The sequence below is a fragment of the Arvicola amphibius genome, chromosome 2, assembly GCF_903992535.2.
Source record: "Arvicola amphibius chromosome 2, mArvAmp1.2, whole genome shotgun sequence".
Classification (NCBI taxonomy): Eukaryota; Metazoa; Chordata; class Mammalia; order Rodentia; family Cricetidae; genus Arvicola; species Arvicola amphibius.
Window position 1 is genome coordinate 106433031 of NC_052048.2, and position 25264 is coordinate 106458294.

The 25264-nt window shown below is 41.4% G+C and overlaps 1 protein-coding gene and 1 pseudogene across 1 annotated transcript in view; both read left to right on the top strand.

Moving 5' to 3' along the window:
- The first annotated feature begins 3696 nt into the window (after positions 1 to 3696).
- The window catches only part of LOC119806323 (zinc finger protein 763-like), a 50763-nt gene continuing 29195 nt past the window's right edge, over positions 3697 to 25264 (top strand). Inside the window, 2 exon segments of the mRNA XM_038317955.1 lie at positions 3697 to 3840; positions 24937 to 25063. Of these exon segments, the coding sequence (XP_038173883.1) occupies positions 3838 to 3840; positions 24937 to 25063 (130 nt within the window). The 5' untranslated portion in view covers positions 3697 to 3837.
- On the top strand, positions 18855 to 24097 carry LOC119806324 (annotated as a pseudogene).

Consider the following 25264-nt stretch of genomic DNA (forward strand, 5'->3'; position numbering starts at 1 on the left):
GCTTTCCCATCTTCCTATACCTTATATCAGAGTTTTCCTCTGTCTGTCACAGATTACTATAAGAAAAGTTACTTAGGGCAGAAGCAGTTTATTTCCTATCACAATTGAAGAATCCAGTTCATAAAATTCAGAAGTGTGAAACTGCTAGTGAGTGACACACTAATGAATAGTAAATGAGACAGTAGGTCATCAAGTAATCAAGATAGCATCCCATGGATATTCTTCAATAAATCCTATTTATATAATAATTCAAGGTTTCTTCAGAAACATACATGCAAGATGATTATGTATCCTGTCAGTCTGTCAGTGAATTTAAGCATCCTAATTAATATATGTACTCATAGGAGCCAATAAACTTTGAGTATGTTGTAGTGAACTTCACCTCAGGAGAGCAGGCTGTGTTAGATTCTAGTCAAAAGAAGCTCTACAGAGATGTGATGAAGGAAACATTTTTGAACCTGATCTCCATAGGTAAAAAGTACTACATGCTCCCATTGTTTATTCAGTCAGTGAACAACTGTGTCCTCCTTATGAATGTCATGTTAGTATTGAATTCTTGATGTGAAAATGTGGTTATTTAGTGTCTATACCCATATCACAAGAACTATGTTGCAATAAGTTTTATGTTGAATATGAATGTGTCATAATGTATTCTCTGGATTTTATTCTTGAAAAAGCACTAGAAGAAAATATTGAAGAGGACTCTAAAGATGTCAGCAGGAATATGGGGTAATTTATATTCAGTAGAAAATAATTTCTGTTATACTTTTGCAACTTAAAGGACAACTGAGAACATGCCAAGTGATCCAAATATACCTAAGTGAAAAATGAGTCTACACAAATTCCTTTAATGGATCATTGAACTGTGGCATCCAATATTTGTGTATTTCTTTTGTGTAATCTATTAATGTCACAAATATGTCATGTGATATTGAGCCTGGAAAAAAGGTTTCTTGTGGATTATTACACAAAAGATCCCCTCATAGTCAAATGGTTTTACTTTATGTTTATATTTAGAGGCTTTGGGCTTTAGTACTGTGTTTTGTTTACTTCCTTTTGCTGTGACTAAAAAATAAAAAAAGAACTCTGGGGTGGGGTGGAAGACAGTTTTTTGCTTTCTTGTAAGTACCATCATAAGGGGAAGAGCCAGGGCAGGAACTCAAGCATGACAAGAATCTGGAAACAGGCAGTAAAGTAGCAGTGGTGCAGAATCCTGTTTACTGGAGTGATCTTCATCTGTCAATCAGCTACCTGCCTTATTCAAGCTTGGCCCACATGTCTACAGGATACCACCAATAGTGAACTTGGGCCGGACGGTGGTGGTGCACGCCTTTAATCCCAGCACTCGGGAGGCAGAGGCAGGCGGATCTCTGAGTTCAAGGCCAGCCTGGTCTATAAGAGCTAGTTCCAGGACAGGCTCTAGAAACTACAGGGAAACCCTGTCTCAAAAAACCAAAAAAAAAAAAAGTGAACTTGGCCACTCTACCTCATACAGTGATCAAGACAAAGCTACTAGAGACGTGTCTAAATGTCTGTCTGATAAAGCCATTTTCTGCTCTCTGGTTCCTTCTTCCCAAATGTGGGTTCTACTTGTGTCAAGTAGATCAAAACTAACTAGCACATACATTTCATGCAAAGAGCCTGATCTCCTGCCCATGGGCACACTACCCAACATAGTAAGTCCTCCTTAATCAGGAATGTGAAAATGTTCCCACAGATTTTGTATCCAGGCCAATCTGATTGAGGGATTTTCTCAGTTGAGGGACCCTATTCTCCTGTGACCATAGATGGGTGTAGTTGATGACTAACCCACTCTGGCTGAATATTTAGAATGCTGACATGCCACAGTGGTTCACCACTTCGTATGCTTGTTATTATTCTACAAACACCAGGACTTTTTCCTTCCTGTTCACTCCTTTCATTTCTCTTAATTATTTTATATATCTTTGTATATGAGTTATATTTTTATACAACACCTTTGTAAAAAAAATTGTGGAAGGCAGAAAATGCAAGAAAAGGTACATTTGTAGGCAACGTAGCAAAACATTTAAATATGCAACATGTTTTGAGAAACATAAAGTAACTCACAAAGTAGAGAAGCCTTATGCTTCTATACACTTTGGAAAAGCCTTCACCCAGTTCAGTCATCAACAGTCATGAAGGCAGTTACATTGGACAAAAGCCCTATGGCTGCAAGCATTGTGGAAAAAAACTTCAGCAGTTCTTTTTCTTGAATCATTCCCTAAAGAATTCACACTGCAGAGAAACCTTATGCCTGCAAGCATTGAGGAAAAGCCTTTTCCTCTCCCAGGCATCTGAACATCCATGAAATAATTCACACTGGAAAAAAAGCCTTATGCATGTAAGGATTGTGGAAAAACCTTCTCCCGTTCTTGTCACCAAAACATTCATGAAAGAATTCACGCTGGAGAGAAACCTTACTCATGTAAGTATTGTGGAAAAGCATTCACCAGTTCCAGTGCTTGTAGCATTCATGAAAGAATGCAGAGAGGCATTATACATACAAGCATTGTGGAAAAGCCTTTTTCTGTCACAGGCATCTGTATATCCATGAAATATTCCACACTGGATAAAAGCTTTATGTATGTAAGCATTGTGGAAAAGCCTTCAAGCACCCCAGTAATCGGAACAGACATGAAAGGAGCTACACTGCAGAGAAACCTTATGCATGAACATTGTGGACAAAGCCTTCAACAAATCCAGTAGGTGCAACAGACTTGAAAGGAGCCACACTACAGAGAATCAGGAGACTTATATAGGCAAGCATTGTGGAAAACTTTTTTCTGGTATAGTCATCTGAACATCCATGTGGTGTGGTAGAATTGCCTATAGTCTGTCAATCATGTTTTAAATAAACACTCATTGGCCAACAGGATGTATAGGAGGGACATAGTTTACATTGGTTGAAACTGTAATATGATTGCGGAAGCCCTTGCCCATCTTATGAATGTTAAAGTGCTGAAGGAGAGATTTCACGGTAGAAGGAACTTCATAGGAAGCTCCCGGGGTTAACTTATTTGGTGCCTGTCCCTCATCACTAGGAAACGTTCCTCTGTGAGGCTTCCTGTCCAGCACAGTGTGCGGTCCTGGGGACTGAGAATACGTTGACACTCGATACTGTGGGTTATCTTCTTGACCTGGGCAAAGTAAGGTCTCTGTCTCCTGTTAAAGATCCCTTCCCGTGCCTCACCCGATATCCTTTGTGGACCATTGCTTCCGCGAAATTTTATTTTACTCAGTCAAGAAGTGCATTTGTGACAAACTCTTTAGTTGGCACATTGGACCCTCGTTCTTACTCTGCTTTCACCAACCCGGGACCCTTTCTGTTATGATCCCGGGTTTTCTTTAAGGGAACTGATTGTGGGCTGTTCAGAGCCAGTCTGTGCACTATTTTATGTGGAATAAAAGTTGGAACCCACTGAGTGCACGGGGAAGCGAGTCTGTGCGCTAAAATCTCAAATGGTGTTCCCCTTAAGTGCAATTATTCTTCAGGCTTATTCCAAGGAGAAAGCCTGGGTTATGATCGGATGTTGATTTATTTTATTCCTCCCCACCCCTCCGTTGCAAAAGGATGTTGGTCCTGCTACTCATGAATAAGAAGGCGGGTTCAGCAGCATTAGCCAATCAGGGACGCTGTTACTTCCTTGCTGGAAATGTCGAATGAGGAACAAGAATGTTCCGCGGTTTCTGCCCCTGGCTCCATTTTTGAATCCCCTGTAGCTTTTGTGAGGTGTGTGACAGCTGGTTTCCGTCGTTGTCACCTATTCTGTCGGCAGGCCCCTCCGAGAGGACCTCTGCGTGCATCCGGAGCAGGACATGGTGAGTGCGCGGTGGCTCCTGGAGTCGTTGGTGCAGCCTGGCGCCTCCGACCTGACGGTCCCTGACGCTGTGCTGCAGACTCTGGGGTGGAGACTGGCACAGGCGGAGCCGGCAGCTGGCAGTCGAGAGTCCGCTCCTGTCCTGTGGCTGCTGTGAAACTGCTTCATCTCAGTCCCCAGGCTGTCGTGGGGAATTTTCGATGATTCTCCGCCTCCGCCGACCACGCAGCCTGCAGGGCTGGAGTCTGGGAGTTCGGACTGTGCAGGGAAGGGACGCGGGTGGTGAACGTTGCTGCCTGTCTGCCCTGGCACACTCGTTTCCGACCTGTTTTATGGTTTTCTGTAATCTCTTTGGTGCTGGAGTCGCTGAGTTCGGACTGTGCAGGGAAGGGACTCAGGTGGTGAACGTTGCTGCCTGTCTGCCCTGGCACACTCGTTTCCGACCTGGTTTATGGTTTTATGTAATCTCTTTGGTTTTGTATTGGTTTTGCTCGAGGTTGCTTTTCCAAACAGAAGGGGCCTGTACTGCGAGTTTATTTTTATTTTATTTTTTCGGTTTTTCTGTTCTGGAACTCCATGGTAGCTGTCGATGACCTTGAAGTTGTGATCCCCGGTTCATCTCCCAAGTTTTGGGGTTGCAAGGAATGAGTCACCACACTTGGTTTAATGTGGTGATGGGGAGGAAACAAAAGGAGGGAGTCTCTGCATATTAAGCAAACACAACCAAGTGAGCCCTGCTGCTTAATTTTAAAAGTTGATCGTTTTTCTCCCGCAGACTGAGGCAGGAAGATCCTAAACCCTTCTGAGTTTCCTGAGCAGCAGCCATGTCATTGATTGCTTAGCATAACCCTCTTGTGGCGAACGCTGAATGCATTCTAATAAGGTTATTGAAAACTTTCTTTGAGACAGTGTTTTCCTATGTAGCTTTTGCTGGTCTGGAATTTGCTATATAGATGAGGCTGGCCTTTGACTAACCAAGGTCAGCCTACCTCTGTCTCCCAAGTGCTAGGATTAAAGGTGGTGGATGTCACCATACCCAGACTTGGGGTATAAATGTTCAAATATGTTATCGTAAATTTTGGGCTGTGTATTGTGATGTCTCCTTTTTCATCTCTAATTCTATTAATTGGGCTTTTTCTCTCTTGTTTAATTTGGCTATGGGCTGTCAACCATGTTTATCTTTTCAAACATCAACCTGTAATTTTGTTGATTATATTTTTTAATTTATGTTTTACATTTAGTTTGCTTTACTTACCATGAATGAGTGTTTTGCCGTCAAGAAAGAATGTGGATCATGTTTGCCAAATGCACAGAGGTCAGAAGAAAGTATTAGACCCCCCCCCCCCCGGAAATGGAATTATAGGTGGTTTTGATCCACTATCTTGGTCTTGAGAACCCAGCTGAGATCCTCTGCAAACGCAACACATGCTCTCCTGAGTCATCTTTCCATCTCGGTGGGATGTATTTTTTTTAATTCTCACTTTTGTTTCATTAATTTCAGCCTTGATAGTCATTATTTCTTCCATTTAGTGAATTGGAGTTTTGGTTCTTGTTTTCCAAATAGCTAAGATCCTTCTTTTGGTTGTTCATCTGAGATCTGATGTTATGAAAAACATATATTTTGTTTAGTGTGCTCATGTGTGTGTGTGCATGCCAAAATTAGTGAAATGGAGGTTTTCCTGATCAGTACAGAAAACAGCAGCATCAAATAGGATGTTTTCAGTAGGCCATGCTCTGAGATGTCCAGAGTGAAGACCTAAGAGGGGAGGGAGGGAATCCCTCTTGTGTGATTTTGTTGTTGTTGTTACTGTCTTTTCGGGGGGAGGGTCGGTTTGGTTTTTTCCAAGACATGGTTCAGCTGGCTGCCCTGAAAATCAACTCTAGACCAGGCTGACATCTGCCTCCCTAGTGCTGAGATTAAAGGTGTGCATCACCACCATCCACCCTCTCTTGTGTGACTTTTTTAAGATAGGAAAATGAGTTATAAATGAAACCGTTAGTACTGCCTTCATTGTATTTTATCTGTTTTATCACATCATGCCTTCATTTTCATTTAATTTAAGAAAATACTTGATCTCCTTATTTCTTCATTGACACATTCATCATTCAGTACTGTGTTATTTAATTTCTATGAGCTTGTAGATTTTCTATAATTTCTGTTGCTATTGGCTTTCAGTCCTATTGCATTGTGATGAGATAGAATATGAGACATCGTTTTAGGTTTCCTCTATGTGTTGAAACTTGCTTTGTATCCTCATCTAGAGACTTTCTGAGATGCTTAGAAGTGTGTGTATTCTCTTGTGTTTGAGTGGAATATCCTTTGTGTATTTAGCTGGTCAACCTGTTTTATGGTGTCATTCATTCTGTTTGCTTGTTTGTTTATTGTCCTTTTGAGACTCAGTCTCAATTATGTAGCTCCAGCTGGCCTCAAACTTGCTATGTAGACCGGGGTGGCCTGAAATTCATGGAGATCTACCCGTATCTGGCTTCTGAGTGCTGGGATTAAAGGCATACCCCACCGCAGCTGACCTCATTGTGTCATTAATTACAGATTTTCTCTGTTTATTTCTTGCCTAGTTCATTAGTTGACTGGTGAGTTGGGTATTGAATCACTGAGTATTACTGAATTTGAATTTCCAATCTGTGACTTTATATGTAATTGTTTTGTGATGACATTCTATTGGAGGTGTGACCAATCACCTTTTCAAGCCAGACAGGAAACCAACAATAGGCAAAAGTATGGCTACTACCAAAGTCCTGCTTGGTGAACCAGTCCGTTTCATTGGGGAGACTACAGAAATATAAGTGAGGAGTTACTTACAGGGTCAGAAATGAATTAAAGACAGCTGCGTTACCAAAGCCAACTGTAGCATGGATGAAAGCTCAGGAATGCCAGTCAGCTAGAGAGCCTTGCAAGCCAGTCAGCTAGAGAGCCTTGCAAGCTTGTGGGCAGTTCAGCAGGTTGGGCACTGCTCTTTGCAGTCAACTGGTCTGACCCTTTACCCAGCAGGTTGGCTGGTCTCTGCTTTTTCCAGGCTGTTCTGCTTGTCAGAAGGAACCAAAATGAAGCCAGTTTGAATAGAACTTCCTTTTAGTAAAGGTCAAATGGAGTTTAACTTTCCAAGACCTTCCTGGGTGACCCAGATCCTGGTTGGCAAGTTGAGGCATGAATGATGGGCAAACTGCCCAGCCGCAGGAGTAAGACAACCAATGAGAAGAAATATCCCTAGGAAAGCTCCTGTTCCCTGAATACTGATTGGTGGAAAATGTAACTGTAACTGGGTACAGATGTTTGTGTGTTTTATGCTTTCAAAGCTCTGTAACATTCTGCTTCAGGGTCACATTTCTGCTCCCGAATCTGTTCTGCATCCCTGATGTATCAGCAGCAGCTTGATTACAATAAATATTAGTTTTCTGCATTTACTTGGTGTTTGAATTATGTTGCATTTGACCAGACCCCATAACATGCTGGTCTAAACCTCTTCCAGGCAGCTCAGCTGGTCTGAGAGCTGTTGTCTGGAAATATCTCTCTTTTGAGACAGTGTCTCACTGTGTAGCTTTGACTGTTCTGCTAATCATTATGTTGACCAGAATGGCCTCGATCTACCTACCTCTGCCTTCTCATTGCTAGGATTAAAGACATGCACCACTATGTCTGATTATTAGTAGCTCTTAATGTTAATGTCTTAAATCCTGCCAGGTGGTAGTATCACACATCTTAAATCCCAGCTCTGGGAGGCAGAGACAAGCAGATCGTTGGGTTTGAGGCCAGCTTCATCTATATAGTGAGTTCCAGCACAGTTAGGGCTACAAAGAAAAAGTATGTCTCAGGGGGAAAAAAACCTTAATTCCTACCTTACTGTCAATACCATTTTAGGGTAAAAGAAATTTAAACTGGTCTTCCATGCAAATGAACCAAGAAGGCATAGCTTTTTTTTATTATTATTACTTTTTATTAAAAATTTCCGCCTCCACCCTGGCTCCTCCCCATTTTCCTCCCTCTCCCCCGCTCCCCTCTCCTTCCCTCTCCAGTCCGAAATGCAGTAAGGGTTCCCTGCCCTGTGGGAAGTCCAAGGTCCTCCCCCCTCCATCCAGGTCTAGGAAGGTGAGCATCCAAACAGGCTAGGTCCCTCCAAAGTAGGTCCCTCCAAAGCCAGTACAAGCAGTAGGATCAAAACTCAGTGCCATTGTCCTTGGATTCTCAGCAGCCCTAATTGTCCGCCATGTTCAGGGAGTCCGGTTTTATCCCAAGCTTTTTCAGTCCCAGTCCAGCTGGCCTTGGTGAGCTCCCATTAGATCAGCCTCACCTTCTCAGTTGCAGTCCTGACTTCCTTGCTCATGTTCTCCCTCTTTCTGCTCCTCATTTGGACCTTGGGAGCTCAGTACGGTGCTCCAGTGTGGAGCTCTGTCTCTAACTCCATCCATCGTCAGATAAAGGTTCTATGGTGATATGCAAGATATTCATTATTATGGCTATAGGATCGGGCCATTTCAGGCTTCCTCTCCTCAGCTGCCCAAGGAGCTACCTAAGAATATCTCCCTGGACACCTGGAAACCCCTCTAGAGTCCAGTCTCTTGCCAACCCTAAAATGGCTCTCTTAATTAAGATATATACTTCCCTGCTCCCATATCCACCCTTCCTTTATCCCAACCATCCCATTCCCCCAAGCTCTCCCCATCCTCCCCTTCACACTTTTCTCTCCCCATCTCCCCTTAGCCCCATCCCACCCCACCCCCAAGTTCCCAATTTTTGCCCAGCAATCTTGTCTACTTCTACTTCCAATATCCAGGAGGATAACTATATGTTTTTCTTTGGGTTCACCTTCTTATTTAGCTTCTCTAGGATCACGAATTATAGGCTCAATGTCCTTTATTTATGGCTAGAAACCAATTATGAGTGAGTACATCCCATGTTCATCTTTTTGGGTCTAGGTTGTCTTACTCAGGATAATGCTTTCTATTTCCATCCTTTTGCATGCATTGTTTTTACCGCTGAGTAGTACTCTAATATGTATATATTCCACAGTTTCTTCTTCCATTCTTCCATTGAAGGACATCTAGGTTGTTTCCAGATTCTGGCTATTACAAATAATGCTACTATAAACATAGTTGAAGAAATGCTTTTGTAATATGGTAGGGCATCTCTTGGATATATTCCCAAGAGTGGTATTGCTGGGTCCTGAGGTAGGTTGATCCCAAATTTCCTGAGAAACCTCCACACTGATTTCCAAAGTGGTTGCACAAGTGTGCATTCCCACCAGCAGTGGATGAGTGTACTCCTTACTCCACAACCTCTCCAGCAATGGCTATCATTAGGGTTTTTGATTTTAGCCATTCTGACAGGTGTAAGATGGTATCTCAAAGTTGTTTTGATTTGCATTTCCCTGATTGCTAAGGAGGTTGAGCATGACCTTAAGTGTCTTTTGGCCATTTGAACTTCTGTTGAGAATTCTCTGTTCAGTTCAGCGCCCCATTTTTTAATTGGGTTAATTAGCATTTTAAAGTCTAGTTTCTTGAGTTCTTTATATATTTTGGAGATCAGACCTTTGTCTGTTGCGGGGTTGGTGAAGATCTTTTCCCAGTCAGTAGGCTGCCTTTATGTCTTAGTGACAATGTCCTTTGCTTTACAGAAGCTGCTCAACTTCAGGAGGTCCCATTTATTCAATGTTGCCCTTAAAGTCTATGCAGCTGGGGTTATGCGTAGGAAACGGTTCCCTGTGCCCATTTGTTGTAGAGTACTTCCCACTTTCTCCTCTATCAAGCTCAATGTGTTCAGATTGATATTGAGGTCTTTAATCCATTTGGACTTGAGTTTTGTGCATGGTGATAGATATGGATCTATTTTCATTCTTCTACAGGTTGACATCCAGTTATGTCAGCACCATTTGTTGAAGATGCTTTCTTTCTTCCATTGTGTACTTTTAGCTCCTTTGTCGAAAATCAGGTGTTCATAGGTTTGTGGGTTAAGATCTGGGTCTTCTATTCGATTCCATAGGTCTACTTCTCTGTTTTTATGCCAATACCAAGCTGTTTTCAATACTGTAGCTCTGTAATAGAGTTTAAAGTCAGGGATAGTAATTCCTCCAAAAGTTCCTTTATTGTATCGGATTGTTTTGGCTATCCTGGATTTTTTGTTTTTCCATATAAAGTTGATTATTATTCTCTCAAGATCTGTGAAGAATTTTGATGGGACCTTGATGGGGATTGCATTGAATCTATAGATTGCCTTTGGTAGAATTGCTGTTTTTACTATGTTGATCCTCCCAATCCATGAGCAAGGGAGATCCTTCCACTTTTTGGTATCCTCTTCAATTTCTTTCTTCAAAGACTTAAAGTTCTTGTCAAATAGGTCTTTCACTTCCTTGGTTAGAGTTACCCCAAGATATTTTATGCTATTTGTGGCTATCGTGAAAGGTGATGCTTCTCTGATTTCCCTCTCTGCTTCCTTATCCTTTGTGTATAGGAGGGCAACTGATTTTTTGGAGTTGATCTTGTATCCTGCCACGTTACTAAAGGAGTTTATCAGCTGTAGTTCTTTGGTGGAGTTTTTGGAGTCGCTTATGTACAGTGTCATATCATCTGAAAATAACGAAAGTTTGACTTCTTCCTTTCCAATTTGAATGCACTTGATCCCCTTATGTTGTCTTATTGCTATTGTTAGAACTTCAAGCACTATATTGAAGAGATAAGGAGAGAGTGGACAGCCTTGTCGTGTTCCTGAATTTAGTGGGATGGCCTTGAGTTTCTCTCCGTTTAATTTGATGTTAGCTGTCGGCTTGCTGTAAATAGCTTTTATTATATTTAGGTATGACCCTTGTATCCCTAATCTCTCCAAGACCTTTATCATAAAGGGGTGTTGAATTTTTTAGCATCTAACGAAATGATCATATTTTTTTTCTTTCAGTTTATTTATATGATGGATTATGTTGATAGATTTTCGTATGTTGAACCAGCCCTGCATCTCTGGGATGAAGCCTACTTGATCGTAATGGATAATTTTTCTAATGTGTTCTTGGATTGAGTTTGCCAGTATTTTATTGAGAATTTTTGCATCGATGTTCATGAGTGAGATTGGCCTGTAATTCTCTTTCTTGGTTGAGTCTGTGTGTGGTTTTGGTATCAGGGTAACTGTAGCTTCATAAAAGGAATTTGGCAATGACTCTTCTGTTTCTATATTGTGAAATACATTAAGGAGTATAAGTATAAGGTCTTCTTGGAAGTTCTGGTAGAATTATGCATTGAAACCATCTGGTCCTGGGCTTTTTTTGGTAGGGATGTTTTATAGGTGATTTGAATCCATTGATATTCAGTGATATTAATGACCAGTGGTTATTAACTCCAGTCATTTTTTTTTTGGTAGTAGAGTTTGTGTGTTACCTTTCTTTGAGTTGTGCTGGTGAAGGGTCGCTAGATGTCTCAGTTACTGTGGGCATTGTTGGACTCCTTGGTTTGTGATTTTCCTTCTATTGCTTTCTGTAAGGCTGGATTTGTGGCTATGTATTGTTTAAATCTGTTTTTGTCCTAGAATATCTTGTTTTCTAGATCGATGGTGAATGCAAGCTTTGCTGGGTATAACACTCTGGACTTGCATCAATGTTCCTAGTGTCTGTAGCACATCTATCCAAGACCTTCTGGCTTTCGTGGTTTCCATTGAGAAGTCAGGTGTAATTCTGATAGGTTTCTCTTTATAAGTTACTTGACCTTTTTCCTTTGCAGCTCTTAATATCTGTTCTTTATTCTGTGTGTTTTGTGTTTTGATTATTATATGGCGTGGAGATGTTTTCTTTTGATCCAGTCTATTTGGTGTTCTGTAGGCTTCTTGTACCTTCATAGGGATATCCTTCTTTTGGTTGCGGAAGTTTTCTTCTATAATTTTGTTGAATATATTTTCTGGGCCTTTGAGTTGTAATTCTTCTCCTTCTTCTACCCCAATTATTCTTAGGTTTGGTCTTTTCATGGTGTCCCAGATTTCCTGGATGTTTTGTATTAAGAATTTGTTGGATTTGTTTTGTTCTTTAATCAGTGAGTTTATTTCCTCTATAGTATCTTCAGAGTCTGAGATTCTTTCTTCTATCTCTTGTATTCTGTTGGTAATACTTGTCTCTATAGTTTCTGTTCATTTACTGAGATTTTCCACATCCAGCTGACCCTCGGTTTGTGTTTCCTTCATTACCTCCATTTCATTTTTCAGGTCTTGAACTGTTTCCCTTAGCTGTTTGATTCCTTTTTCTTTTTTATTTATTTTATTATTATGTATACAGCATTCTGTCTGTATGTCTGCAGGCCAGAAGAGGGCACCAGACCTCATTACAGATGGTTGTGAGCCACCATGTGGTTGCTGGGAATTGAACTCAGGACCTTTGGAAGAGCAGGCAATGCTCTTAACTACTGAGCCATCTCTCCAGCCCCCTGATTCCTTTTTCTTGTTTTTCTTGGGTATCTTTGAGAGATTTATTCATTTTGTCTACCTTTTTGTTTGTCATCTCCATTTCTTTATAACAGTTTTTACCTCCTATTTAAGGTCCTCTATTATTTTCATAAAATACTGTTTAAATTCGATTTCTTCTATTTCTTCTGGAGTAGGGTGTTCAATTCTTGTTGTTTCGGGATCCCTGGATTCTGGTGATGTCATGTTGCCTTTCAGGTTGTTGGAGGAATTCTTGCATTGGTGCCTGCCCATCTCTTCCTTCAAATGGAGCCAGGAGAGACTTGGTGTCTTGGTCTAATCTTTCCTGTGACTGACTCTGGGTGGATCTCCTCAGTGCAGGAGCAGGAACTTTTCCTGACTGGATGGAACTCCTCAGCACTAAATCAGGGATGCCTGGTAGCCCAAGGATACTGCGGATAAAAGGGCGAACGTCAGGGCAGGGTGGGGTCCAGTAGAACACAGCAGACCTTGCAGCACAAGCTGAAGGTGCCTGCACTCCCTTGCTTGAATCTTGAGGCCTGCCTGGCCGGCTGCCTCTCACCCCTCTGGGTGGATGGCCTTGGTGCAGGAGCAGGAAAGTGTTCCTGAGCCAAGGACCTTGCATATACTAGGGCAGCCTTGAGAGAGGCAGGGACATGTGTAACAAAGACACCCCTGCATCAGGAGCTGGGGGAGGGGAGCTGTGCTCTCTTCCGGGACAGGCCGCCCCGGGATAGCACACACTCACCTGTCCAGATGGAACTCCTCAGCACTGAATCAGGGATACCTTGTAGCCCAAGGACACCTCGGACAAAAGGGCAAACGTGGGGGCAGGGCGGGGTCCAGTAGCACACAGCAGATTTTGCAGCCCAAGCTGAAGGTGCCCGCACTCCCTTGTGAATCTTGAGGCCTGCCTGGCGGGCTGCCTCTCAACCCTCTGTGTGGATGGCCTTGGTGCAGGAGCAGGGAACTATTCAGTCATAGCTATTTTTATCTGATAAAATCAACTTCAAACCAAAACTAGTCAAAAGATATATAGTATCATTTCATACTCATAGGAACACTCCTAAGAGGAAATTGCAACATTAACATGCACAACAAGCACAGGTACCCAATTTTGTAAAAGACATACTACTAGATCTAAAATTACAGGTAATATATGTCTTCAGTAACCTACTCTTATCAATTGATTGATTCATCTGGACGAAAAACTCAACAAATCAGTTGATCTAGTAGACATGGACTAGACCAATCCAACCAAACACTGAAGAATACACAATCTTCTCAGGAGCCCATGGAAACTCCTGCAAACTCAACCATATTCGGGCAAGAAGAGATCTCTACAAATATAGAGAAATGGTAGCCTATTTGTCAAGAGGATTAAAGTGGTTACTATCAGCAAGAGAATTACAAAAAGTACAGACTCATGAAAACTGAGCAACGTTCTATAAAATTATAATTAGATCAATAAATAAATCAAGAAAGAAAATTTTAAGTCCCTAAAATTAATGGAATACCACTGTGTAAACAAGTCTATGAGATAGATTGAAGACAGTTTTAGGTTTATTGTATTGGTGGCTAACATTTAAAGAAAGTTGAGATCTCACAAATTGGTAAATTAATGATGCACCCAAAGTTCTTGGAAAAATAAGAAAAAAAGGACGTCTTCATGTTTTATTTTTTGGAGTCAGTCTTTCATTTTCGTTCTTTTTTTCAATAATTCATTTTGATACAAAATACTGCAGCCCACGCTGGCCTCAATTGAAGATCCCCTTGCTGTAGTCTCATGACTATCAAGATCGTAGGTATCAAGGCATCTCAATGCTTGGCTTAACCACCTCTAATTATAGGGCTATGGTAGCAAAGCTTAAAACTTAACAGACGACTGAGGTTTTTCCATGCTCATCAGCTTTTCACATTGCAAGGCATTACTCCCTATTGAGAAGTGTTAGCTCACTGAATCATAGCCAATGAATCCAGTGAGGGAAGGGAAAGGAACAATAGAGAGGGCCAGAAAGTGCATGAGTTGCAAGTATAGGATCAGCAGATATGTCGGCAAGTTCCATCCTACAATATCAGAGCACAGGCCATTGAAAATGACCTGCTTTGCTGCTCCTGTTTTTAGTAATTTTAGTTCAAGCTCTTTCTCGATCCCTCTCTTCAATAACCTTCCTAAAATATCCAAACTGTGGGTGTGGACAGGGTTGGAACACCAATTATTGCTTGGGGCTTTGAAAGGAAGATTTGGTGGCTAAGCATGCACAGAGAGTTCTGCATTTTGACTGAAAGGGGGACATTTGGAAAGCCTTGCTCGCTGCATATGCCTTTTCCCATCATGCATCTGATTTTATTCATATGCCCCATTCACAGGCAAAGTGGTAAAAAGACTTCCCTTAGATGCTAATTTTGAAAACACAGTTTGACTAAGGTACATGAGCCCCAAAATGGCACATTACTTTCAGGCAGTTTTCCACTGTTCCCAGATGTGTTTCAATGCAATTGAATAGATATAAGGGATTAATAAGGTATCTGAGGGACTAACGCATTGCCATTTTTTTTTTAAACGTGAAACCTGATAGCAGATGTGGTTCAAGGTTATATACAGATTATTGTTCAAAGAATACTCATAGGGTGTTGGGTGCAAAACCCAAGTAAAGTCTCAGGTTGTTTCTCTTGTTCTGTCTCACTATTCTCCCAGGGCCTAGAATTAATTTCATACCTATTATAGCTGCTTTATTATCACCTCATGTCTTAAAATTTTAAGCTTGCTCATGCTCTTTTCACTTACTGAAGTCCTTCATTATTTTTCAACATAAGTTCCTTCACATTCCTGGTCCCAGGGCAGAATGAAGCTAAGTTCTGGAACAAAATAACAAAATAATATCCCCCACCTTAGTTCGAAACTAAGTCCTTGTTCTACTCTGAGCCTTCCTGTTCTGTGCCTCTTCTGTAAGCATTTCTTTCATCATTTTTGTATATATAGCATCTACCAAAATGATTCACTCAGATTTGCTTTTTCTAGTATGCTGATCTCTCTCTCTCTTGCTCACTGTCTTTCTCTTTGTATTAAGAAAAAAACTATTTTTCCAACACACACACGCACATGTTCAAAATGCCCAGAGAACCTGGTCAGGCTTATTTTCAACAATGGCCCGACTTCTTTGTGTCTGTTTCTATATTAGGCTTTTCCTATAGCTGTGATGAACTAGCTGACAAAAATGAATTAAGGCAGAAAAAGTTTATTTCTTCTCATGGTTGAAGGGTTCAGTAAATCATGATAGAAATCTTAAAGCTAGAGTGTGAAACAGATGGTCAAATCATCTTGTGGGATAATGCTTTTGTATACTGTAAAGATTTGTCACTCGTTTGGTTTAGTAAAATGCTGAATGTCAAGTAGCCAGGCAGGAAGTATAGGTGGGGCCACCAGACTAAGAGAATTCTGGGAAGAGGTAAGGCAGAGAGCCAAACACCATCCAGGCACAGAGGAAGTAAGATGAGAATGCCTCACTGAGAGAAGGTTCCAAGCCACATGGCATAACATAGACAAGAATTGTGGTTAATTTGAGTTGTAAGAGCTAGGTAATAATAAACCTGAGCTAATAGACCAAGCAGTTTATATTTAATATAAGCCTCTGTATGCTTCTTTGGGACTTAACCTGCAGGACCAAAATATTGAAACTTCTGTACATAACCACAATCAAGAATGCGTGCTTGGGTGGTCAATTCATTCTTCCTCTATTATAATCCTGCATACAAGTCAGGGACTGCTTCCATGCACCATGAGTGGTTTTTCTCACTTTAACTCATGTAATCCCTATAATTCCTCATGTTAACCTTTATCTGCATAACCACTTAGAAGTATCTTCCGAAGCACATGTTCTAGATGGTTCTGCATCTTGTCAACCTGTCAGGTTAAAACAACCCATCCTAATATGTGCACTGTTTTAGGAGCTCATGACCTTTGAGGATGTGTCTGTGAACTTTTCCTCAGGTGAGTGGACTTTATTGGATTCTAGTCAAAGGAAGCTCTACAGAGATGTAATGAAGGAAAACTATGAACCTGATCTCCATAGGTAAAACACACTAGGATTCCTTAGCTTATTCATTCAGACAACTGTTTCCTGCTTATGTGTATAGTGGTTTCTGATTTGAAATATCGAAAGGGAACATGTAGTGAATATAATATGCCTGGTCACATCATAAAATTTAGAATGTAATGAATTTTTGTAATGTTGACTAAGTCATGATTTCTTTGGGTTTACTTCTAGAGAAAACACATGAAGAAAATATTGAAGAGGACTACCAGAGTCTCAGGAGAAATCTGGGGTAACTTATACTCATGAGAGAGGAATTTACAGCAAACATTTGGGGATGACAAAATACCTGAGAACCTAGTATATTATCTAAATATATCTCAGTATAAATTAATTCTAACGTAGATGTTTATAAAACTGCAATTGTATATGATCATTCAGAATTTGAATATTCTGTCTCTGTAATTTCTGAATGTCACCAAATGTGCTGCATCATTTAATGATGTAAGAGATCTTTCAGTGGTTCATTACATAAAAACTTCCTCATACTCAGAAGTATTTGATGTATTTTTTATAATGTTCTCTCAGGGCTTTATATATTAGGGATGTTTGTTGTTGTTATCTTGGTTTTTAGATTTACTCATTTTTAATGCATGTTTTGTTTGCATAGGTGTTTGTGTTCCACATTTATGTAGTACATGTGTAGTAGAAGAGAGCGCCTGCTTTTGGTCCCAGCCGCCCAGCTAGCTTACACCTGAAGTAATCACACAGAAACTGCATTCATTTAAATCACTGCCTGGCCATTAGCTCTAGCCTCTTATTGGCTAACTCTCACATCTTGATTTAACCCATATCTAATAATCTGTATTTCACCTCGAGGTCATGGCTTACCGGGAAAGATTCAGCATGTCTGACCTAGCAGCTGGTTCCATAGCGGCAATCTCTCTGTCTTCCTTCTTCCCAGCATCCAGTTTCGTCTACTCCGCCTACCTAATTGCTGCCCTATCAAAAGGCCAAGGCAGTTTCTTTATTTAACCAATAAAAGCAACACAAATACAGAAGGACCTCCTACACCATACATGAATACATTTTGACCTCTTTTGAAGGCCAAAAGAGGGTATAAGACTGCCCCCCTCCAGCTACTGCTTATCTTGGCTACTGTTAAACTGCCTGCTGGGGCAGAAGCTCCCCCTGCACTGTTGAGCAAGATTACAGGATGTGGGATTTGGTCTAAATGCTTGGGGCAACCCTTAGGTGTAGTAGGAGGAGTGACATGCTGCGTCCCGCTGCGCGGCTAGCTTAACACCCAAAATAACCACACAGAAATTGTATTAATTAAATTATTATCTGGCCCATTATATTTAGCCTCTTTTGGCTAACTCTTACATCTTGATTAACCCATTTTTATTAATTCTGTGTATCACCACGTGACTGTGCTTACCAGCAAGATTCTAACCTACATCCATCTCAGGCCGTAGATTCATGGCGTTTGCCACACTTCATTGCTTCCCAGTACTCTGTTTTGTCTACTCCACGCACCTAAGTGCTGCCCTATCAAAAGACCAAGGCAGTCTCTTTCTTCAACCAATGAAAGCAGCACACAAACAGAAGAACCTCCTATACCATGTAGGTTCCGAATAACTGAGTGTAGTTTCAGCTGGCTGAAATAAGTTTTTTTAGTTGGATATTTTAAAAAAAGAAAGAAAGAAGAAAGAAAGAAAGAAAGAAAGAAAGAAGGAAGGAAGGAAGGAAGGAAGGAAGGAAGGAAGGAAGGAAGGAAGGAAGGAAGAGAGAGAGAGAAAAAGAGGGTATAAGATGCCCATCCCCTGGGGTTGCATTTACAGGCAGTTGTGAGCCACCATGTATTGCTGGGAATCAAGCATGGTCTCTCTGGAAGAGCCGTCAGTCCTCTAAACTTCTGAGTTACCTCATTAGCCTCAGAAGAGCTCTTTTTAATTTCTTTTTATTGCTGAGATAAACACTAGGACAGAATCAGGGATTATAGAACTTACTGCTTACTGAGTTGCTCCTCAACACTTCCTCAGCTTCATTTCTCATAGAACTCAGGCCCATATGATAATAATGTGTGGTACCCACAGCAGACTAGGTCCACACACATTAATTATTAATCAAGAAAACACCCCCACAGATTGCCGACAGCAAATCTGATGGAACCATTTTCCTAGTTGATGCTCCCTCTTTCTCAGATGACTGTAGCTTGTGTCAAGTAGACAAAACCCTAACCAGCACAATTAACTCCTTGTGATCTTGGCATACAGATTCACCACTATTACACCATAACTTTTCCTGTTCTGTTTGTCCCTATGAACTCATGTTATTATTACAATATAAATCAGAGCATAACTGTAGGAATCCTACAGTCTTAAAAAAAATTATACACTTTAAATATTTAGTGTCTCTTAAATTTAAAATGGCTCCTGTAAAATCAAGTATACGATAGGCACTTCTAATTTCAAAAGGAAAGAAGCAGAACACAGGTACCATTAGCTCAAAGCAAACCCATAATTCGACAATGTTAATCACATTCTGTAACTCAGTGTCCTTCATCTGGGCTTCACTCATGATAGTCTAGTCTCCAAAGGGCTAAGGGGACACAACTTTTCTGTCCTGCTGTCCACAGCACACATCACTTGACTCCTAGACTCAGACTACCTCAAGGCCACAACTGCTTCTGTCCTTGGCAGTCATCATGGTGTTGGCATCTCTCATCTGCTAGGATCCATACAGGTCGCAGCTTCCCCTTCACTTTCTCATCTCTGTCCAGGAGCTCCAGCCTTGGTGCACAATCTCGTCTGTTCTCAATAAACCCTTCGTTCTTGGTGTTTCCACTGCACCTGGGGTTTCACCTTCTGCAGTGACAGGAGATCCTGGCTTTTCACTAAACCCTGTCTCAGCTTCTCTCCATGACCCCTTCATTCCTGTAAAATGCTGCCAATGTCAATACCACCTGACAGAATCTTACACATTGCGTGCAGCCTTGGGCCCCTGTGGTATTCGTGTTGACCGAAATCTCTGAAGATGTAACCTCAATGCTTGTTATCATAGCTGATTCCTTAGCCCCAGCTGACCAGAAAGCATAGATTATTAATATAAACTGTTGCTTGAACCACTCTATTCGAGTCTTCAGGGAACACTTAAATGTGCCTTTCAGAGTTTATTTAGGAGCACAGCTGCTGTTCCTCTACTCAGGGAAGGTTCTCCTCCTTGACAAAGCACACAGCTGCAAGAGGGATCAATCCACTTGGAGCTGTGAGGGTGGAAGGGGACATTCCTTCGTCATCCACATCAGCCATGGTGATCAAGGGTATGATATAAGTTGCAGTCAGGTCAGTCTCAGACATTCTTCAGAAACTTGCCAAGGCCAGGCTTTCATTGTTTCCATTGCTCTTGCCATTCTTACATTCCAGTCTGCCTAAACCTATTGTTAGACTTTGAGCACTCTCTGGCTTTTCTAGTTGAAAGTTCTAAGCACTATCATGGTCCTACCAAAAACAGTACAGTAAGGTCTGCAACAGCAGTACCCCATGGAAAGGGCACCAATTTCTCCTTTAGTTTGTGGTCTAGGCCTGTGATAAATATCGTGACCAAAAGCAACTTGAGCAGGAAAGGGCTTACTTTGGCCAGAAGCTTAAGCTGCACAGGTACCTGGAGACAGAAACCGTGGAGGAGCAGAACTTACTGCCTTGCTTGCTACCTTTTTAATTCAGCTCAGGCTCACTTTCCCCGGGAAGGCACCAATCACAGTAAGCTAGGCCGTCCCATGTAACTCATTAATCAAGATTTCCCTTTAAAATTACCTGCAAGCTAATCTAATGGAGTCATTTTCTCAATTGATGTCCCAAGATAAACCCTGAAGATAAACTCTCATGTTTACACAGCAGGCCCTCCATTTCATTTCTATGTCTAGACACACCTAGGGATTCCTTCTATCCACTTATTGAATTTGGCCCTAGCATCCTGAGTCACAATATCTAGTCCTTACGTCTCTTTTATCAACCAGGAATGTTGTTACTTCCCTTCATCAAATGTCCACTGAGTTGCATGAATATTCAGCATTAGGTTCACAGGGTCCTGCAAAGATGGGGACAGTCCACCATAGTATAATGAACCGGAAGCAAACTTTATTCTAGGAAAAAATAAGAAATTTAAAAAGTAAATCTCCATGGCATACCAAAAGCTTATGAGCTAGCTGAGACCACAGTCAGAGATGCATTGGTAAGGCTGTGGCAAAGGCTGTTTTTTGAACGCCTCCTTTTATAGCAAGAATAGGCAATAACTAAAGAATTTTTACAATCTCAAGGTAGAATTCAGATTCAAATGGCCCTTCTTTGTAATTTCCATTGCTCAGTTAAAATAGTGTTTGTGTTTAGTCCATTGTTTTCCCCTGGCATTCCTTAATAGTATATACCAAGGCTTTGTACCTCCCCTGCCAGTTTTGCAGAACAGGGAAGGGTAGGGGACAGTAGAAGATCAAAAAGTCAAAAGTCATGTACATCCCATCCTTTAAAACTTAGTTCAGCTCACATCAATTTCTGGTCATGGGTGGCCAAGAGGGTTATCTAAAAGTTGATCCTCAGTTTTCAGAGCAACCCTAAGTTTGCAGAGGACTGCTTCAGGCTTACAAATAGAGTTATGGGTTGTAAAGTGGAGTAACCCACTGTTAATAGTTAATCCTGTAGCTTCTGAGAAAGCTGCTGACATTCTGCTTTCATTCTCCTATGCTTACAACTTTATATTTCTTTATTTCTACATTCTTATTTCTGGAATCTACATTTTTATATTCTTATTCTTGGACTCCTCATTCAGGAAGCCTCAGTATTGCCACCATCTTTGAATTGTGTTTACCTTCTGAGGCTTGTGGTTTCGGTCCTGTATGACATATGAGGCCACAACGACACAACCTCTCAGCACTGTAACAAATGCACGACCCTCGGCATGAGACCAGGGAAACTTCACCATTCCTCATATATCAAGGCAGCCTCCTAAGGGCCTGAAGTCAGTAGAAGCAGGGCACTGCCATGAAGGGAGAAGCTGAAACAGTAGATGCTGCAGTCAAGTCGGTGGGCATGGGTGGGGAGAAACCAAAGGATCAGGTAGCTTCCTCTGAGAGTGAACTAGGAATGGCTGTTCCTGAGCAACTGTCAGGGAAGATGACGCAGTGTCACCAGCCGTGGCTGCAGAGGCTGGATCAGATGTCTCTGAGAAGCCAGGGCAGGAGATTTCAGTTCTTCTGAACAATGGTTCAGTTGATGGACCATCCGCTGTAGGAGATCAGACTCCTAGGGAACCGCAGACTTCTGCAGAAAGACTGACAGAGACTAAAGATGGTTCCGGTGTAGAGGAGGTCAAGGCAGAGCTGGTTCCTGAACAGGAGGAAGCTGTGCTACCTGTAGAAGAGTCTGAGGCAGCTGGAGATGGGGCTGAGACCAAGGTCGCCCAGAGGGCCACGGAAAAAGCATCTGAAGACAAGTTTAAGATAGCTGCTAATGAAGAGACACAAGAGAGAGACGACTAGATGAAAGAGGGTGAAGATAATGAAGGCCAGAGGAAGAGGACAAAGAAAATGACAAGGCTGAAGGAAACACAAATGATTCGGTTCTTGAAAACAAGTCTCTTCAAGAAAATGAAGAGGAGGAGATTGGGAACCTAGAGCTTGCCTGGGATATGCTGGATTTAGCAAAGATTATTTTTTAAAGGCAAGAAACAAAAGAAGCCCAGCTTTATGTTGTACAAGCCCATCTTAAACTGGGAGAAGTTAGTGTTGAATCTGAGAATTATATCCAAGCTATGGAGGAGTTCCAGGCTTGCTTAAGCCTCCAGGAACAATATTTGGAAGCCCATGACCGTCTCAATGCAGAGACTCACTACCAGTTGGGTTTGGCCTACGGTTATAACTCTCAGTATGATGAGGCAGTGGCACAGTATGGCAGATCTCCTGAAGTCATTGAGGAGAGAATGGGTGTACTAAGTGAGCAGATGAAGGAGGCTGAAGGATCATTTACTGAATATGAGAAAGAAATTGAGGAGCTGAAAGAACTGCTACGTGAAAGTAGAGAAAGGGTAGAAGATGCAAAGGAATCTCAGCGCAGTGGGAATGGAGCTGAACTGGCCTTGAAAGCTACTCTGGTAGAGAGCTCCTCTTCAGGCTTCATGGTTAGTGGAACAGGCACATCAGTCTCCGTGATTGCCATTAGAAAACCAACAGATGGTGCTTCCTCGTCAAATTGTGTGACTGATAATTCCCATCTTGTCAGAAAGAAGAGGAAACCAGAAAAGAGCCCCCGGAAAGATGATGCAAAGAAAGCCAAGCAGGAGCCAGAACTGAATGGAGGCAGTGGGGATGCTGTCCCCAGCGGACCCGAAGTTTCAGAAAACATGGAGGCCGAGGCTGAGAATCAGGCTAAAACCCCAGCAGCAGCAGAGGGGACAGTGGAGTCTGCAGCTACAGTTGCAGGCACTGCGTGTTAAGAGGGAACACAGCCTTTCTTCCAAGGGAAAGCAGTTTTGTACATCATGTATTTTTTCAGTTTTGGGGATTCTTTTTGTATAACTTCAATAAAGATTGTAGGCAACAGCTAAGGCTTTGATGGCTTTTTCTTAAATATTGGCGGAATATTTGCCTTGGGGCACTAGGTTGTTTTGGTGTATGTGTATAGTTTGTACATTGCTGTTGGAAACCCACTTCCTGTCTAATGTGGAGGTGATCAAATGTGGCTGGAAGCCTTTCATCTTCTGGTGCTATGTTTCTATTTCCAAATACTTAGCTGAATTCCATTGTCTTGCACACTTTCAGTGGTGCTGTTCCTGGCGGGGGTGGGGGTTGTCTGCCAAACAAGAACTGGTAGGGATGTACTTGGTGCTGTAAATGGATGATTGGATATGAGCCAGGTCTTGGGTTGTACTGAGTTTCTTTCACCTGGTTTCCAATTAAGACTATAATAATCCTGTGCTGAAAAACTGATGGAAACATGGTACGTGGTCCCTGAGGAAAACAGTTGGTATGTTAAATCAGAGACACAAGCTCTGACTGGAAAGGCTCAGATTGAGGTGGGGATAACTGGAAGAATCTGGAGGATATAGTAAGGTTGCAGTATGTCAATAATTGGAATTGCTATATTGTCTCCAGTTTTGCCTTAGAAAAAAATAATTGTGCTAATTAAAAAAACCAAAGTAACATATCCTTAAACTCAAATTTTGAAGTCAAGATAACTTAAACATATGTATCATGGTTTTGCTTAGCAGTCCCTAGAATCAAATGTCTCTTCAGAAAAAAAAAAAAGATTCAAAGAAAATACAATGATATGCACAGTCAGAGTCTTTGTGTATTTTCCAATTTTAATTGAATTATTTCTTTTATACTATTTTTACTGACTCTTTAAAGCCTTTGTTTTATTTTTTAAAACTGTTTCTTTTTATACCTATCTGTCTATACTCTTTTTGTGCTCTCTCAATGAAGCCTGTGCACATGTTTGAAACACACTTTGTCTCGTTTAGATGTCTTTTATGTCTGAATTTGTCCAATAGTGTATCTGAAATCCTTTTCAGAGAAGGAGTGTTTTGTTTTGTTTTGTTTTTTTACGTGGTAAGGAGTATGGTTGCTGAAGCCCTGGATGCTGACTCCGCCCCTCTCAGCCTTTCAATATGGTGGAGGTAAATTTACCACTAGCTCTGCAAACCATGTTCACCACCCCAGCTCCAGCAAGCACTTGCTGCATGCTGTTCACAGACCCCATAAGTGCTCCACACCAGGACCTCTCGAAAGAGCCAGAGCCATTCCTGACACCAGCATGATCCTGGATGCCAGGTATTAAAGCAGAAGTGTGTCTCTTAGTCATCAGCAAACATACACTATCTGAAAAAAATATGGCTACCAAAGAGCTCCAATTGATTCCTGTTTTTGTGGGTCCAGGAGCCCCTTTTTAACGCTTTCTTAGGCTTTACATAGATGTATGTTTCCAAACATTGGGCACCATTATGTAGTTACAAATATTCTCCATTCCTCTGGTTGCCCTGAACCAGTTTCTCTCCACCCACTGCTTCCTGCTCACTAGCTCCTACAGCTGCTTATGAAATAACCACTCTGAGGCTTAATATTAATATTAATTATGTGCTCTTTGGCCTATTAGCTCTGCTTTCTTAATAGCTAACTCTACATGTTCAGTTAACCCATTTCTATTAATCTATGTTTCGCCATGAAGGTGTGAAGGTGTGAAGTTTTGGCATCTTTCTCCTTCAGCAGCTTCATGGCACCTCCCTGATTCTGCCTTCTTTCCTCCTCTATCTATGCTTGGATTTCCTGCCTTGCTATTCCTTATATCAGGCTTTTCCTCTGGCCATCACAGATTATTATGAGAAAAGTTACTTAGGGCAGAAGCAGTTTATTTCATGTCACAATTGAAGAGTCTCATTTTTAAAATTCAGAAGTTTGAAGCTGTCATTAAATGACACACTAATAAATAGTAAATGAGACAGTGGGACATCAAGTAATCAATATCCATCCCATGGACATTCTTCAGTAAATCCTATTTGTATGATGATTTAGACATTTTGTAAGAAACATATATACAAGAAGATTATGTATCCTTTCAGTCCATCAGTGAAAATCAACCATTCTAATTAATATATGTACTCTTAGGATCCAGTAAATATTGAGGATGTGGAAGTAAACTTCACCTCAGAAGAGTGGGCTGTGTTGGATTCTAGTCAAAAGAAGCTCTACAGAGATGTGATGAAGGAAACATTTTTGAACCTGATCTCCATAGGTAAAAAGTACTACATGCTCCCATTGCTTATTCAGTCAGTGAACAACTGTGTCCTTGATGTGGGAGTTCCCTATGTGCTGTGAGTACCATTAATAAATGAAGGCCCTTGGTCTGTTGATAGGGCATTACTTAGCTAGGCCCTGAGGACAGGACTGAATGTTGGGAGAAAAAGGGTGGAGTCAGGGGGACGCCATGGATCCG